Raw genomic sequence first — 15,598 nt, 5'->3', positions numbered from 1 at the left:
CTCTCTCCCATTAGTGATGTGTTAGAAGTGAATCCTGAATTTCAGAATATATGGGACTTAGAGCTCATTCCTCTAATGCTCCATTTTATACAAAAGTGAGGTCAGAGAAGCCAAGGGCCTGCATCCAGTTATCTTTATTTGGTGGTGGTGGGGGGGGGATGGTAAAAATGATCTTCTTGACATTTTTGGGAGTAGGGAGTGGTTTAGATTGCATCTAATTTTCATCATCAGCATGGACTGGATAGTGCAAAGATTGAGAATTAAAAATGTAAAAATTGATGATGGTAATATGCAGTTAATAAGTATATATTTTTCCTTATAAATAATTTCACTGTTTTACTTCAGTCTGTTCATTACTCATATCCCTTATTATATTGTGCTTGATTTCCATCCTTTGAACTTTAATTCCAGAAGAATCTTTGACTACTTTTTTCCTTTCAGTGCTTCTCTGAATGTACGTGTACCAGCCTTTCCTGGTACCTCTTTATTTCATTTAAACTCTGGTTGTTTTTGATTACCTCATTAGCTGTCACTGTCCACACCTGCTGTGATGTGTTCATGAGAGACCTTTCCAAAGATCTTACCTCTTGTGTTACCTTCCCTTCTTACCCTACCAATAATTAATTTTAACAGCCCAGTGTGTTAATGTAATTCTTTTTTTTCTTTTTCTCTCACTGTTTTAATTGTAGATCAAGAAGCTACTCAAGAAGTCGGAGCAGGGGATGGTACAGCAGAGGTCGCACAAGGAGCCGGAGCAGTTCCTACCGCAGTTACAAAAGTCATAGGTGAGGCTGTGTCCCCAGCCCTGCGATGTGGCCTCTGTCCTGGCTGCTGTTCTAGGCTGCACAGGCAGGATGCAGGAAAATCCTGTCATTGCTATACATCACACTGGCCTGTTTTGTCATTGAGGTCTTTCTTTCAAAGAGCCACAGAATTCTGGCCATTCCCAGGGTGGGATCTTAGCAGAGTGAGCAAGAGAAGCAGTAGAAATATTTGAAGAAAGCTCCACAGTCCCCTTTTGACTTTAGAGACTGGAATAAAATCTTGGTGAAGAGACCAAAAGGAAGAAATGTGTAGGGTGACCCCAATTTCTGGTTCTTCCGCTGCTTGCTTTTTGTGGCCTCTGAAGTGGTGTCCACTGCTGCGGCCTCAGTTTGCTTACAGGTGTCCTCCCTCTCCAGACCTTTTACTCTCCCACCTGCAGCAGAGACTCTTCCAGTGGCTTTATGTGCACCTCATAGAAAAATCGTGTAAAACTTAATCTATCTTACGAACTCCAATGGAAAAACCCAGTGCACTTTTGATAAGAAAACAAAATAAGTACAGGTGGCAGATTTTACTGTGTTTTTACTCTGGTGGGCAAACAAATGTTTGGATTTCTAGTGTGCTTGTCCTGCTGTGACCCACAAGGTGATGGTCTTTTGTGTGATTAATACTAGGACGTCCAGCAGGAGCAGATCCAGGAGCAGCTCGTATGATCCCCATAGTCGATCCAGGTATGGACAGCGATTAGCTTAGCCATCCACGGGGGTGCAACTGAAAGGCTTGTTTTATAAACCGTTGAAAGTGTTGCATTTTATTAAATAACTTGAACACATCTATTTGTCTCATGAAACCATACCTTTATAAATGAGATCTTTTTGACAATTTTATCTTTTAGCTTATTGTAATCAAGTGTCAAAAGTGACAGTTGATATCACATTGTAATGGCAGGTATTTATTGAATATAATTGCTTAATAAGATCCACCAGCTTCAGTCAAACTGACTCACTGTTAATTTAATAATATTTTTCAGTACAGAAAAGAAATTAACATTTTCCTGTTTAATATGGAGTCTGATTTGTTAAATATTTCTGGTATTTGTTACACAAATGTGTCCTCACACTGTCATACAGTGTTCATGTTCTAAGCTAGAACATTAAGATCCCAAAAAGAGGACTTCCAGTAAGATAGAGGAATAGGCAGATAAGCTACAAGGACCCTCTTCAACAAAGAAAAGAGAAACCAGTTGACACAGAATTGACACCAGTTGATATAGAAGATAATCCTGGAGCCCTGAGCTTTGAAAGGAACTATACAGAAGTGGATTAGGCACCAACTGGTGGAAAAACCTGAACAAAAACAGTGAGTACAGAAATGGTAGGAGCAGTGGACTATCAGCTACTCTGATGGGACCAACAGCCTGAATATTTCCAAGTGGTGTTGGGCCTTGAGAATTGACCTAATGATCAGCCCTGATTGCCAAGGGCTTCAGGGACGACTGCGCTGGTGGCCTATGACTAGGAAGGGAGACAGCAAGGAGGGAGACAATCTGAGCTGTGGACTTTCTGCTGTCTGGAGGGTGCAACCATTTTGATTGTTTATAAATGACCATTTTGGATATTTAAAGTGACTGAGGGCGCAGTCGTTTTGAATGTTGACAAGCGGTGGCCATTTTGGATATTTAAAGTGACAACATTCTCATTTGGATTCCAGGGACCTAAGAATAGGTTCTGTTTGCCAAGGATGGCAGGGCCATAAGGGATGCTGACAACAGGAAAGGAGACAGGTGGTGAGTGTATAAGTGCTGTCAACTAGTGAATAGAGAAGCACAGCACAGTACCCTTCTTATGAAGATAACATACAAACAAAATGAAAATCATGGGCAAGTCACTCCAACATACAATCATTAATTAAATATAAACACAAAAATGTCACAATGCCTCAGAGACAAGAGAGCATCACTGTCCACATAACGATGCAAGATAAAGTAGGAGAAACAAGGGACTAGGATACAGACGCATAACACATCCTTGAGGAAGATGCAGCATTGGAACTTCCTGATAAGGAATTCAAAAGAATTATATTTAGGTATCTTCAAAGGATTGAGAGACAGATCAAGGAAAACACAGACAAAACCCTAGAACAATTTCAAAAGACTACAAGAACAAAATGACAAAATAAATGAAAAATTAGAAGCTATACAAAATCTACAAACAGAAATCCAGAAGATTAATACTAAATTTTCAGAAATAGATAAGACATTGAACAGGCAAAGGAGTAGAATTGAATCAACGGAAGACAGTGAGATTTGAAGGCAAATACCTCAATACTTCTTTGGAAAGGGATCAGTCTGAAAAAAGATCAAAACAAAATGAAGAAAGCTTAAAGTTCATGTGGGATACTATCTAAAGAAATAACCTATGTGTAATCTCTGGTAGCATAGTGGCTAAAGCACTTGACTGCTAACCAGAAGGCTGGCGATTCAAACCCATCAGCCACTCCTCGGAAGGGAGGTTGGGCAATCCAACTTCCGTAGTGATACTGCCTCGGAAATCCAAGGAGGGGTTGCTATGAGTCAGGGCTGACTCGATGGCACATAACAACAACAACAACAACAATCAGAAATCCAGAACAGGAAGAGAGAAATAAAACTACAGAAAAAATTGTCAAAAATTTGTTGGAAGAGATATGATGGTATGATGAAAGATGAGAATATGTCCATTCAAGAAGTCCAACAAATAGGATAGACCCCAAAAGAAATCATCAAGACATACCATCATCAGACTCACCAAAACCAAAGACAAAGAAAGAATTCTAAAAGCAGCACAGGAAAAACACAAAGTTACCTACAAGGGGCAACCAGTAACATGAAGCTTGGATTTCTCGGCAGAAACCATGCAGGGAAGAAGACAATGGGATAATATATATAAAACCTTGAAAGAGAAAAATTTGCAACCAAGAATTATATACCCAGCAAAACTGTCCCTCAAATATGATGGTGAAATTAGGACATTTCCAGATGAGCAGTAATTAAGGGAATTTATTAAAACTAGACCAACCTTTACAAGAGATGCTAAAGTGAGTCCTTTGGACAGAGAACCGACAACAGCAAACAACAACTGACCATTAACACATGTGATGACATAACCCAGAAACTAACCCAGCTATGGAAATATCCAAAGTAAATAAGCCTACAAGATTGTAAACAGGGAACCGGAGACATCAATTGACAAATGAGGACAACTACAAACCAAAAGGAGGGAAAAAATTGTGTATTTACAGAACTTCTAAATGATAGGGAAGTCAAGACAACTACAAGATAGAATGGACTGTTCTAAACTTGGGAAGAAAACTACAAATCACAGGGTAACCTGATAAAGTTCACATCAAATCAAAAAGAGGACCAGCACAAATATTTAGCAAATACTAAAATAATAGCAATGAAAAAAATGCTAACACGATCCATAAACAAAATGAGCTCAGCACAGAAAATTGTATGGAACAAAGAAATCAACACCATGAAAAAGCACATAATAAAAATGACAGCAACAAATTCATACTTGTCGATAATTACATATCTGGCAAGAGACTTCTCTAAGATTTCTAGAAAACTCCAATGCCTCAACAGCAAAGGAATTAACAATCCAATTGAAAACTGGGCAGAAGACATGAATAGACACTTCACCAAGTAGGATATTCAGGTAGCCAGCAAATGCATGAAGAGATGCTTAACAATCATTGGCCATCAGAAAGATGCAATCAAAATAACGAGATACCATCTCATCCCAGTACTGATGGTAAAGTTCAACAAGACAGAAAATAACAAATGCTGGCGGGGATGTGGAGAGAGTGGGACTCTCATACTCTGCCGGTGGGACTGTGAAGTGATACAACCACTGTGGAATGCAGTATGGTGATTCCTTAGAAAGCTGGAATTGTAGATACCATTTGACCCAGCAATCCCATTACTAGGTATATTTATTAGAGAGGTGAGAGCCAGGACAGGAACAGATGTATGCACACCCATGTTCATCGCAGCGTTATTTACAATAGCAAAAAGATGGAAACAAGCTACGTGCCCATCAAAGGACGAGTGGATGACCAAACTATGGTACATACACACAATGGAATGCTATGCAGCACTGAAGAATAATGTAGAGTCTGCAAAACACTGCATAACATGGATAAACTTGGAGGACATTATGCTGAGTGAAGTAAGTCAGTCACAGAAGGACAAATATAGTATTAGTTTGTTGTTGTGGAGGGTCAAGGAAAGGTTTATATATGGAGGGAAACTTTCTTTGTTGGTTGCCAGGGGTGGAAGGGGGAGGGGAGGGAACACTCCAAAAAAAAAACGTATTGAGCAATGTCACTTTAGTTTTGTGTATTTCACTGTACATAAATTATATTTCCGTAAAATGCATTGAAAACAAACAAAAAAAAAAGATCCCAAAAAGAGATGGGAATATACAAATATTTGAATAGGAAAATTTAGAGTTTGTTGTTGCTGTTAAAGCAGGTCCTACACTTACGATAGCTACTACAGCAGGAGTCGGAGTCGAAGTAGAAGCCAGAGGAGTGACAGTTACCACCGAGGCAGGAGTTACAATAGGCGGTCCAGGTGGGTGTCTGACCAGTAGAGCACTGCGAGTTACTGTGGGCATTGATGGGGGAGGTGATGGGCTGCGAGTGGAAGGGAGGCATAACCCTTCCAAGATAGAAATACTTCTTTTCTAGAATTTCAGCAACCCACAGGCAGCTACTAAAAGTGGCCTTTGTATATGGAGTTGCTGGATGATGTTTGTTGGTTATTGTCAGTGTTTGAATCTAAATGTATCTTTAAATATGCACAGATCCTTGGTTAAACTTTTTTTTTGAAAGGAGTAAAGAGAGGCCACCAATCCCTGGCCCACTTTCTTAAATAGGGCTAATTGCTGAAAACAGCAAAGCCAGTTTGTCCATGTTTTAAATTAAATAATTAATACATAAAATGTCATAATCATTTGCCTCAGAATGTGGATTGAGATTTATCTTTTCAAGTATTTAGGGCTGTGTGTGTGTATTTGGATAGTACATCAAGTCTTTACTATGACTTTTTGTATTGTCTCTTCTATGGCTTCTGGTCTTGCCCTCCCCCCATCCATTGCAGCAACAATGATTCCTGTGCAATGTCAGTGTGTTTTGGATACTCTCTTGGTTAAAACTCTTCAAGGACTCTCCAATGCCCTCAGGGTCACTTCCAGTCTTGCTTAGTATTGGCATATAGGGCCCCGCCACTTAACAACTCCAGCTGAGGCTCATTCTGGCTTCTCTCTGATATGCTGGAACCTTCTGTCTGTATACACACACACACACACTCACACACTCTCTCTCTCTCTCTCTCTTCTACTCCTATACCTTCACCATCTCTTCTCCTGCCCCTTGAAATGGCCATTTCCTACTTAGCCCACAGGTTTTCCACAGCAGCCCACCCTCCCTGGGAAACCTTCCCTTACTACTAACCTGGGGTACAGCCCCTCCTGTGTATGTGTTTCTGAGGAAGCCTTTGCTCCTCCCAGGGCTCTCCTTGCCCCTGACTTGTTTGTCTTGCTCACTATACTATCCCTGAACCCCAGGGAACTATATTTTGCCAACAGCCCCTAGCAAAGTGAATGCCTCTCAGTGAATATGTTTCGGAATAGCCGAATACTGACCATAACCAGGTTCTTTCCCTTGACTCCTGATGTCCCAGTAGTCGTATCCATGCCCTGTGCACCCCCACCCCTCATTGGGCCCCATTTTCCTTATCTGTAATGAAGCTCTGTCCATGTACCTTTTACACCTTACTCTCTCAGACAGTCTCATCAAACAAATTGATGTTCATTTTGGATAACATAGAAAGTTAGTTTGCTCATTTGTGTAAATGGATTTCAAATTGTTTGGTAAGATGTGGTGTTACTTTATTTTATCTAACCTTGCTATTACTACCATTTGTCATTTAAGACATCATTGTAGTCTACAGTGTCACAACAATTGGTACCCCATTGTCCACCCACTGCGTTAGGCCACATCAATAGAGTTTTCAAGCCGCTCATGTCAAAAACAAAACTGTAAGAGGAATTCAGAGAGTTGAAGTTTAAAATAATTTTGTGTATTTGTTTTGTTGTAGATCTTACGTCTCTGACAGTGAAAGTGACCGAAGTTACTCTCATCACCGGAGCCCCAGTGAAAGCAGCAGATATAGTTGAAAATGCCCTTTTAGGATACTAATTATATCTTATTTGTAAATACTTGGTGACTTAAGAGTTTAAAAACCTTAATAGCAGTCTCTTGTTCTATTTCAATATTAGAAATAAATTTCAAGGATAGATGTTACTTACTCATTTACAGGTGTGCAGAAGTATTTAAAATATACAGATATGTCTCCTAGAAGTATTTTTGTGCCACATTTTACAGTAGCCAACTATGAAACATATTTCATTTTCTTGAATCAAGAAATCATGAAATTTATCAAAGTGTAGTTTACAATATTATTTTAAATAGACAATTTCTTTCCATTTCTCATATTCCTTAGAATACAGATTCTTTTCCCTCGTTTTTCAGGTTTTAGCATATATGCTGCCAAGCATAGAACTGTGAAGCAGAACTGTTAAAGGGAGCCAAATATTTATATACTGATTACAGAGTCTTGTGCATATGTGCTCTTCAAACAAGCCACCCAGAATTGATACTGATGGTAGTCAGAGTATAAGGCAGTGGCTTGGGGATTCTTAACTCATTCCTGACTTCTTGGCCATTGCAGAGAATCAGAAGAGTGGTCATTATATAACCCACCATCTGCATTACTTCAGGCTAGAGGGCAAGGTTAAGATGAATAAATCAGCCTTAACTGTAAATACCTGTACTGTCTCTAAAGACTTAATGCTTTTATTTGTGCTTTCTAATAAATACTACCAGAAGTTTAGATTGTAATCTATTCCCAGTTCATGCTTCGGTGCTTGGTACCTTTTGGTGCCTCTTCAAGCATTGTTCTTATACATTATACATTAGACTCCATAAGAGAGAAAAATGAAATGTATTTTTTTAATTCACCAGTACTGAAAATGGTTCCTTCTGAGTTGTCTTCACTTTGAATATTTAGTGAGCTTCTCCCAAGCACAGGTGTGGGCTGGGAGGGAAGAGGGGGTCCCTGAAGCAGGCAGGATTGGCATATAGTAGGTTTTGTGGCCACCCAGCTCTATGCACATAACTGATGTGTGTGCCTCTGGAAGAGTGGGTTGAGGAACAGATTTCAAAAGTGAATCAAAATCTACTACCATCCCAGGGACATTTTGTAGGACTTTTAAGTGTTTCAAATAAGGAACATACCACAGCAGTTGAACTGTTCTAAGCACCAGCAGGGTCCCCCCTGCTTCCATTGTGACCCACACTGGCTCAGTGAAGTCTGGCATGACCTGAAGAAGCCCAGGACACCCGGCAGGGAAAAGGGTGTAGGGTAAATTACACATTTCAAGGCTTTGGGTGGTTCCTCCAAAAATAATTTGAGCTGTAAAGACTGGTATAATTATTTTTAAACTTTGATTTGATTGTTGTTTCCCCCAAGTGTACTTAATCACCTTAGTGCCAGTTTAATCCAGTTATGTGGAAGAAATTCATATTGGATGTTTGATGTAGAACTCTGCCATCCTACCTCAGGCCCTGCCTGGTGTGTGTGGGAAGTGGAAAAGAATCCTCTGTTGGAGGCATTTGACAGCCCTTAATGGATGGGAGGGGTAACTTTGGATGTATTTCATCCATGAAAAGTTGGATAAACAGGGTTAGGTGGTCAATTGTTTGTGAACTTGATAAGCAAAACTACATTAGATTATAGGACTTAAGTAAACAACACCTGCAGTCAAAGAAAAAAAAACAGTGTGTGATTCATATTAAGGGTTTGCAGAAGTGGCCTGCAAAGGAGAATACTGCTATAACTCAGTGGGGGAAAAAAAAAACACATTCAGAAACCAAACAGAAACTGCCAAATCTAATTAGGTTAAGAAAAGTTATCCTTGGGCAGTGAATTGGTTTTCTGTTGCTGTGTAACAAATTACCCCAAACTTAGCAGCTTAAAACAACCCACATTTATTAGCTGACAATTCTGTGGGTCACGAGTCTGGCGTGTTACAGCTGGATTCTCTGCTCAGGGTCTCATAGGCTGAAAGCAAGAGTTGTCAGGGCATCATTCCTTTATGGAGGCTCGGGAGAAGACTCTGCTTTCAAGCTCGTTCAGGTTGTTGGCAGAATTCAGTTCTTTGTGGCTGTAGGACTGAGGTCCCTTTCCTTTTGGCTGTCAGCTGGGAGCCTGTCTCTCAAGTCTTTAAAGTCACCCTCATTCCTTCTTATGTGGTCCCCTCCATTTTTAACATCAGTGGCCTGTCAAGTCCTTCTCTTTCTCACACTTTAATTCTCTACTCCTTCTATTTTAAGGGTTCATGTGATTAGATCAAACCCACCCAGATAATCCTTGTTTTAAGGTCAGCTGTGTGCCATAGAACATGACGTAATCACAGATGTGATATCTCATCATATTCATAGGTTCCAGGGATTCAGATGTGGAACCCAAAGCGGGGTTATACATTAGAATTCTGCCTACCTCAGGCAGTAACTTTGCTCATCTCAGCTGTGTGGGTGTAATTTTAACCTGAAAAGGTGGGCCCTAGAAGCCTCCTTTGTTGTCTCCTTGGAAAAGGACAGCCTCAGCTGCAGCAGTCAACTTGTATGTTTACTGAAGTGAACTACAGAAATAGCTTTTCTTCCTGAAGTGAATTGTTCTGTATTTTGAAGTTATTTTTTAATAAAATGGAATTATGTTGTGTATTGTGCTTATAGAAAAATGTGTTATTGGCTGTTTTTGTAACATCCTGTTTACTGCAAATGAAACATGATAGTTGGTAGTGTTCAAAACTGTAGAAAATACTTTTGTACATATTGCTGATGTCTTATTTGTATACACTCCAATTACATTTCCCTACAACTTGGGAGGGGGACCTTGTAGAAATTAAAATATATACTTGGTCTAAAGATCTGAGTCTGGGTGTCTCATCTTTATTTATTCACCAGGACTTCAAATAGCCTTTCTGAAATGGAAAAGAAAACACTGAATCTGTCTGCTGACCAGTCCGGTTTAGAGGCATCCTCTCTCTCTCTTTCTCTCTCTCCCCCTTGCTTAGTGGTTACCAGGGGTAGGAGGAGCTCTGATAGCATAGTGGCTAAGGCACTTGACTGCTAACCAGAAGGCTGGCGGTTCAAACCCACCAGCCACTCCTCGGAAGGAAGGTTGGGCAATCCTACTTCCATAGTGATACTGCCTTGGAAACCCAAGGAGGGGTCGCTATGAGTCGGGGCCGACTCGACGGCACATAACAACAACAACAACAAGGTGTGTGTGTACTGGTGGGGCAGAACCAGAGAGAACTCCAGTCAGAAATGGTAACCTACACACATAAGCATTAATGGAGTGTTTGGTCTTCTCCCTCTGGAAACTGCAGCTTTTCTCCAGGCTTTGTTTTCATCATTCAGCTGAGATGACTTGCATCCAGATGTCTGCAAAAGAAGGAACTTGTTCCCCCCACCACCATCTGTGAGTCTGCCTCAGGACAGTACATGTACCTTCTAACATTTACCTTCTAAACCGCCTACAGCCTCTACCCTCCCTCACTACAGTTCACCGGGTTTCAGTCACTCCGGGAGAAAACATTCATGGCAATGTTTCTGGCATCCAATAAGAATTTGCAGGGCAAGTACAATTAACTATTGTCTTCTCACAACTCAAAGGAACTTGTATTTTCTTCGTGAATACAACATAACTTCCCACAGTAAGACTTGCAGACAACCAGTTTTCTAAACTGAGTTCACAGCGGCCCCCTCCTCCGAAATTAGACAACTGAAAATTGTCAAATCTGGATGCGTTGCTTTAAAATTTAAAGAAAATACAGTGCCTGTTCGCTATGGGAGAAATGCCCTACTGAGTGAGGTTCCTTTGGGGTCTTAATGTTAGTGAGCTCTAGGACCTTTGTTCACATTCTCATAGTGATGATCTTGGTCAGTTGGGCAGTACTGGGGTCCTGGTGAGGTATCAGTGGCTTTGGTCTTGACTATTCTGAATTAACCAGGCCTGGAATAGGTAATAAGAGTCCAAGAAAAATGCCCCTGTTACAGGAGACTGAGCACTGGCAGGGCCACTATTTAGAAGGAAAGGTATTAGAGCAAGAAACCCACCAGTGAGGGTGGCTTAAAGAGGAGTGCTGCAGACTAGTGTAGCCAGGTGAGGGACAAGAAAGCCACACCTCGGGGTGGAAAGAACTAGGCCAGGATTTCCAAGGGACTCTGGTCTTTTGAAGAGGGAATCAACACTGCTGCTACAGTGAATCTGAAGTTCCATGATGGACTTGCGTTGATGCTGCAAGGGCAGCAGGCTCTCAAAGTTGAGAGGTGAATCTGATCCACAGCAAGAGAGGCTGGATACCCCAACAGAAGACAGCAGCTGCTCACCTCAGAACAGACTCAGAAACTGCAGCCAATGCCTGATGGGTACAAGGCAAGGAGAACCCACTGTGGCAACACATACAAAGGGGCATTAATGGCCTATTTAAAAGAGTTCAGTAGAAGATGAAAATGCTCCTTTTCCCGGTGACTCAGCAGGCCCCTGATGGGGCTGTGCCAAGCACCAGGCTAGGGGCAAGCACTTCTGCCTCTTGGAGACCCCAGCTATTCTGCCATGTATAGCCCAATAGGGTGCAGCTCCAGCTCCACAGAATGATCTGAGCTTCATAGGCCACAGGACCTAGACTGGCCTGGGAGTGGTGCCTCTTCAGTCAGCCTAGAGCCACGCAGACCTCAGGTAAAAGGAAAGGAGTGACAAACACTTGCGTACTGCAACCTGAGACCAGACCTTGGGCCTCTGACTGCTCATCTGTATTATGAGCTAATGGTCCTTGGATTGCCCGTCTCTCAGCTCATAAGCCCTGAGAGAGGGTGCATATGACTGGTGCAGTCAGATACAGCGACCTATGGTGTTCATCCCCTCCGCACACCTGGAGATGAATCTGCCTCCCAGAGGGCCTGGGCTGGCCTGTCATCAGCCCCAGGGTCACCCAGTACCCCCCATAACTAAAATTTCTAGCAGACCAGATTCCCAGAGAACAGGCAAGGAGGATGTCTACTGATCGTGGTACCTGTGGCCTGATTTGACTTTTTTTAAAGAAATAGATGAATTTCTATTAAGCAATTGCTAGATAGCATGATAGATAACCAGAGCCAGATTGCTTAGGTTCTCTGACATTTCCTAGCTGAGTAACCTTAGATAAATTGCTTGACCTCTGTAATTCAGCTCCTCATCTGAAATACAGATGCTAGCCACTCTTCCCACCTCGGACTATCGTGAGGAGCACTCAGTGCTTAGAACCAAGCATACGTCAAAGTAGGTCCTGGGCCACAGAGACTGCTGGGCCTTCCCTCAACACAAGGGAAGGAGGTCCACAAGGTTCTTGTGGAGGGCCAGAGCCAATCCCTAGTGAGAGGCCCAAGGGCCCTTGAACCAATAGGCTGGAGACAGGCCTGGAAGCTGCCAAGGAGGCCTCGAATGCCAAGGCCATGACGCATATGCTGCATGAGGGAACAAGGCAACCCTCTGGTTTGCATTAGGTCCCCACTCCCAGGCAGCTGCATCCTATTAGTGCTGCGCTCAGCTGAGGCAGAAGGAGGGAGCGACTCCCTCTACCCTGAACCCCACACCAAGGCAACATATGCATGCTCCCTCTATCTGGAAGGCCCCATGTCACACCCCAGGGGTAGCTTGAACTTCTCTGTCACCCACACCAACCCCATTCTATTCGAGTCAGGGTCACTCTCTATTCTCTGGTCCTGCCACTCTGCCCTCCTTCTTTCCCCCATCACTGCTATGCACAGCTCCATGTGCTGAGCCTTGCACTAACCCCCTCAACACATGCACGCACACACATGGCTTGGGGTATTCTTCCCAGGTTCAGAGGAGTGAGTCTGGTTTTCTCAACAAAGCCTCAGGACTCCCCCAGCACAGGCTGGGGCTGTGCCTCCTCCCTGTCATTGGAGAAAAATGAGGCTAAATACTTGGGGAGGTTGCAAGGACACCATGAGGTGGCCTCTCAGCATTGCTTCGCTGATTTTCCCAGCAGCCAGCCCCTAATGCCTGAAGGATCACAGAGCTTGGCTCTCCCAAGTGAGCTCCTTTCCACAAACCCTTATCATGGCAGAGGCTCACCTGAGCACCTAGGATCCTAAGACCCAAACCCACCCTATGTATTCTAGAAAGCCTACTCTGACCTCCCCCTTGAGGTGAAACTCCTATGGAATGTCCCTTTCCTCCGTGGGTCTCAGTTTTTGTGTTGATATGAAGCTTGAGGACTAGCACCCAGACTTGGGGGTTGGGGGGCTTCTCAGCTCCCTCCTAAGGCCAAGGGAGCAATTCTGCCTATCTTTATCCAACCACTCCCACTAGAGAAGAATTGAATCCATGACACCAAAACGCCTCCAGTTCCCTGCAGGTGCCAAACTTTCCTGCTTCCTGGCCTTTGCAGGTGCTGTTCTCTCAGCCTGGAGTTCCCTTCCTCTTCCTCTTTACTCTAGTAGAGGGCTCAGTTCTGAGCAGCTCCATTTGGCCCACTAGACTTCAAACATTTCCTTCCTGCCAGGCCTAATGACTGCGATGCCAACAGTCTTTCACTGATCCCAGGGCTCCCCCAGCAGATGGGATACAGGGCAGAGCAGCAAAAGGCAAGCAGCTGGGGTCTTCAGGGAGGCTGAGTGAGACTCTCCCCTACTTCTCACCCAGCCTCCAGCCCCTCTGACTTGGCTGTTGCAGCTAAGGCCTATCCCAAAGGGCCAGCAGCCCTACCTTGTTCATGCTGGCCACACCCTCTAACAAGTCTTGGCTTTGAAGTTTGCTGGGAGTGTCCTATGCAGCCCTCTCCCTACAAGACTCCTCCTAGCCCATGGGGAAGGCAGCTCTCTCCCAAGTCTCTCCTTTCTTGGTCTTCTGACACTGATGCCTGACTCTGTGACCTGTTCCTTTCTAAGCCTCTATGTCTTATCTCCCCAGTGGGTACACAGTCCCTCCCTCCCTTGCTACCTCCCATGTGGTACAGTCAGATGAGGAAATGGATTGGGAGGGAAGAGGCAGAAGGCAAACCTGAGGTGGGTGGCAGGCTGGCTAGAAGCACATAAGCACACGGCTTGGCCTCAGCCTGGAGCCTCCAGAAGCTTTGCCAGCTGCCTGTGCACCCACCAAGGCTTCACAGGTACAGAATGCCTGCAGTGGCTGCCAGGAATTCCCAAGCTTCCCCAGCTCCACACCGCTCATTCAAGCCTGGCCATGTCCCTGTGTCCCTTCTTCTCTGTCCCCCTCTCTTTGTCCACCAGGGTCTCTTCTCTATTAGGCTACATGCATTCCTCCTATCTCTTGGCACTTTATTTACCCCCGTCTCTCACCCTGAGACATGCTCTTCTTAGCTCTGGGATACCCCTTTCTTGGGATCCTTCTCACTTTAGCATATGGAGCCTCAGGGAGGCCCTTGAAATCTGTCCAATCAGACCAGCAGCCTCCACCATGGCACCTAGCTAGGGACCTAGCTTCTGCTCCATTTTCTCCCCTGGCACCCAGAACGGAGCCACTCTGAGCAGGCTCAAGTTCCTGCTCATTCATGAATGAGGCAGCATACTCAAGGGACACTGGTACAGGTGGGCATGGCCTTGTAAGCATGTATGTAGGGAGGGGTGGAAAGTTCTATATGGTACTTCTGGGATGGGGCAGCAGCCAGCATGGGGTGAGATGGATCGTCAGGGACTTAAAGGCAGAAAGGCATCTCAATGATGATATGGGCCACAAGAGGGGCACACAGAGGCCTCCCCTTTCCACAGTAGTGGCCCAGTCACGACCTGGGCCCTAGCAGGTCCAGGGCCTTACGGTCCCCATCCTGCTGCCGATCCAGCCTGGCAGTCTTCCTATGCAGCCTCCTGCCACTGCAGCCAGCCCCCTGCCCCCACAGGCATCCTTGCCAGAGCAGCATTCCGCAGGCCTGGTGGCGTCTCCCCAGCAGAGGCTTAGTGGGGAGGCCACTCAGCAGTGATCGGGTCACAAGGCTAGGCAGGCACAATGGGCCCTGGGCCTCTGCCCCCCCCCACTCCTTTGGGCTAGCTCTTTCCTGGCCCAGGGCCAGCCACCTTAAGGATCTGATCGCTGCAGCTGTAAGTCCCAGGTCCTGTATCCACTGCTCAAAGCCCCTGTGCAGCCAAAGGAAGCAGCCAGGTAGGTTTGGGTCCACCCAAGTCCTGGAGGCACCCAACAGAATGAGCCCTGAGCACTGGCTTGGGGAACTAGCTGGTGACCCTAGATTCATCCCCAGGTCACAGCAGCCCAGGCTGGGGGACTGGGAGGTTGGGTGGGGATGGCGGTTGTGGCGGATGGAGTGTAGGGATTCAGTCCCTCAGAATGGGTCAAGGGAGCAAACTGAAGTCTTTTTTGCATCGGGTTGGGGGCTGGGTGTGCCCAGTTTCCTCATTTCAGGGCCGCCTCCTAACCCGTCCCGCCTCCGTGGCGCAATTGGAGCACAGCAAGGTTAGACTCCCTGATGAACTTCCCGGCAGGAAAAGGGGCTCTGCGCGGAAGGGTGGGGCCTGGGCCCATCCTCTCAGTCGTGAGCAGTGTGGAAGGGGTTGTCTGAGGACTTCAGGAACCCGAAGCAAAGCGGGCTGCACTGGGGCGGCGCACAACACGCGTGTCCGTGCCCTCCGCCGGCACGCAGGGCGGCCTGGCCCTTTAAGCGTCCAGACGGCGGCCCCAGCT

The 15,598-nt window shown here is 44.9% G+C and overlaps 1 protein-coding gene across 1 annotated transcript in view; it reads left to right on the top strand.

Annotated features, from left to right (window-relative positions):
• Positions 1–6,989, top strand: part of NKTR (natural killer cell triggering receptor) — a 68,546-nt gene extending 61,557 nt beyond the window's left edge. Inside the window, exons 13-16 of the mRNA XM_042782157.1 lie at positions 690–785; positions 1,440–1,496; positions 5,279–5,383; positions 6,911–6,989. Coding sequence (XP_042638091.1) covers positions 690–785; positions 1,440–1,496; positions 5,279–5,383; positions 6,911–6,989 — 337 coding nt within the window. The remainder of the gene's footprint in view (positions 1–689; positions 786–1,439; positions 1,497–5,278; positions 5,384–6,910) is intronic.
• The last annotated feature ends 8,609 nt before the right edge of the window (positions 6,990–15,598 follow it).

The sequence above is a fragment of the Orycteropus afer genome, unplaced genomic scaffold (genome assembly GCF_000298275.1).
Source record: "Orycteropus afer afer isolate SDZICR_OR568_19922 unplaced genomic scaffold, OryAfe1.0 scaffold00250, whole genome shotgun sequence".
NCBI classification, from domain to species: Eukaryota; Metazoa; Chordata; class Mammalia; order Tubulidentata; family Orycteropodidae; genus Orycteropus; species Orycteropus afer.
This window is presented reverse-complemented; position numbering and strand designations above follow the sequence as displayed.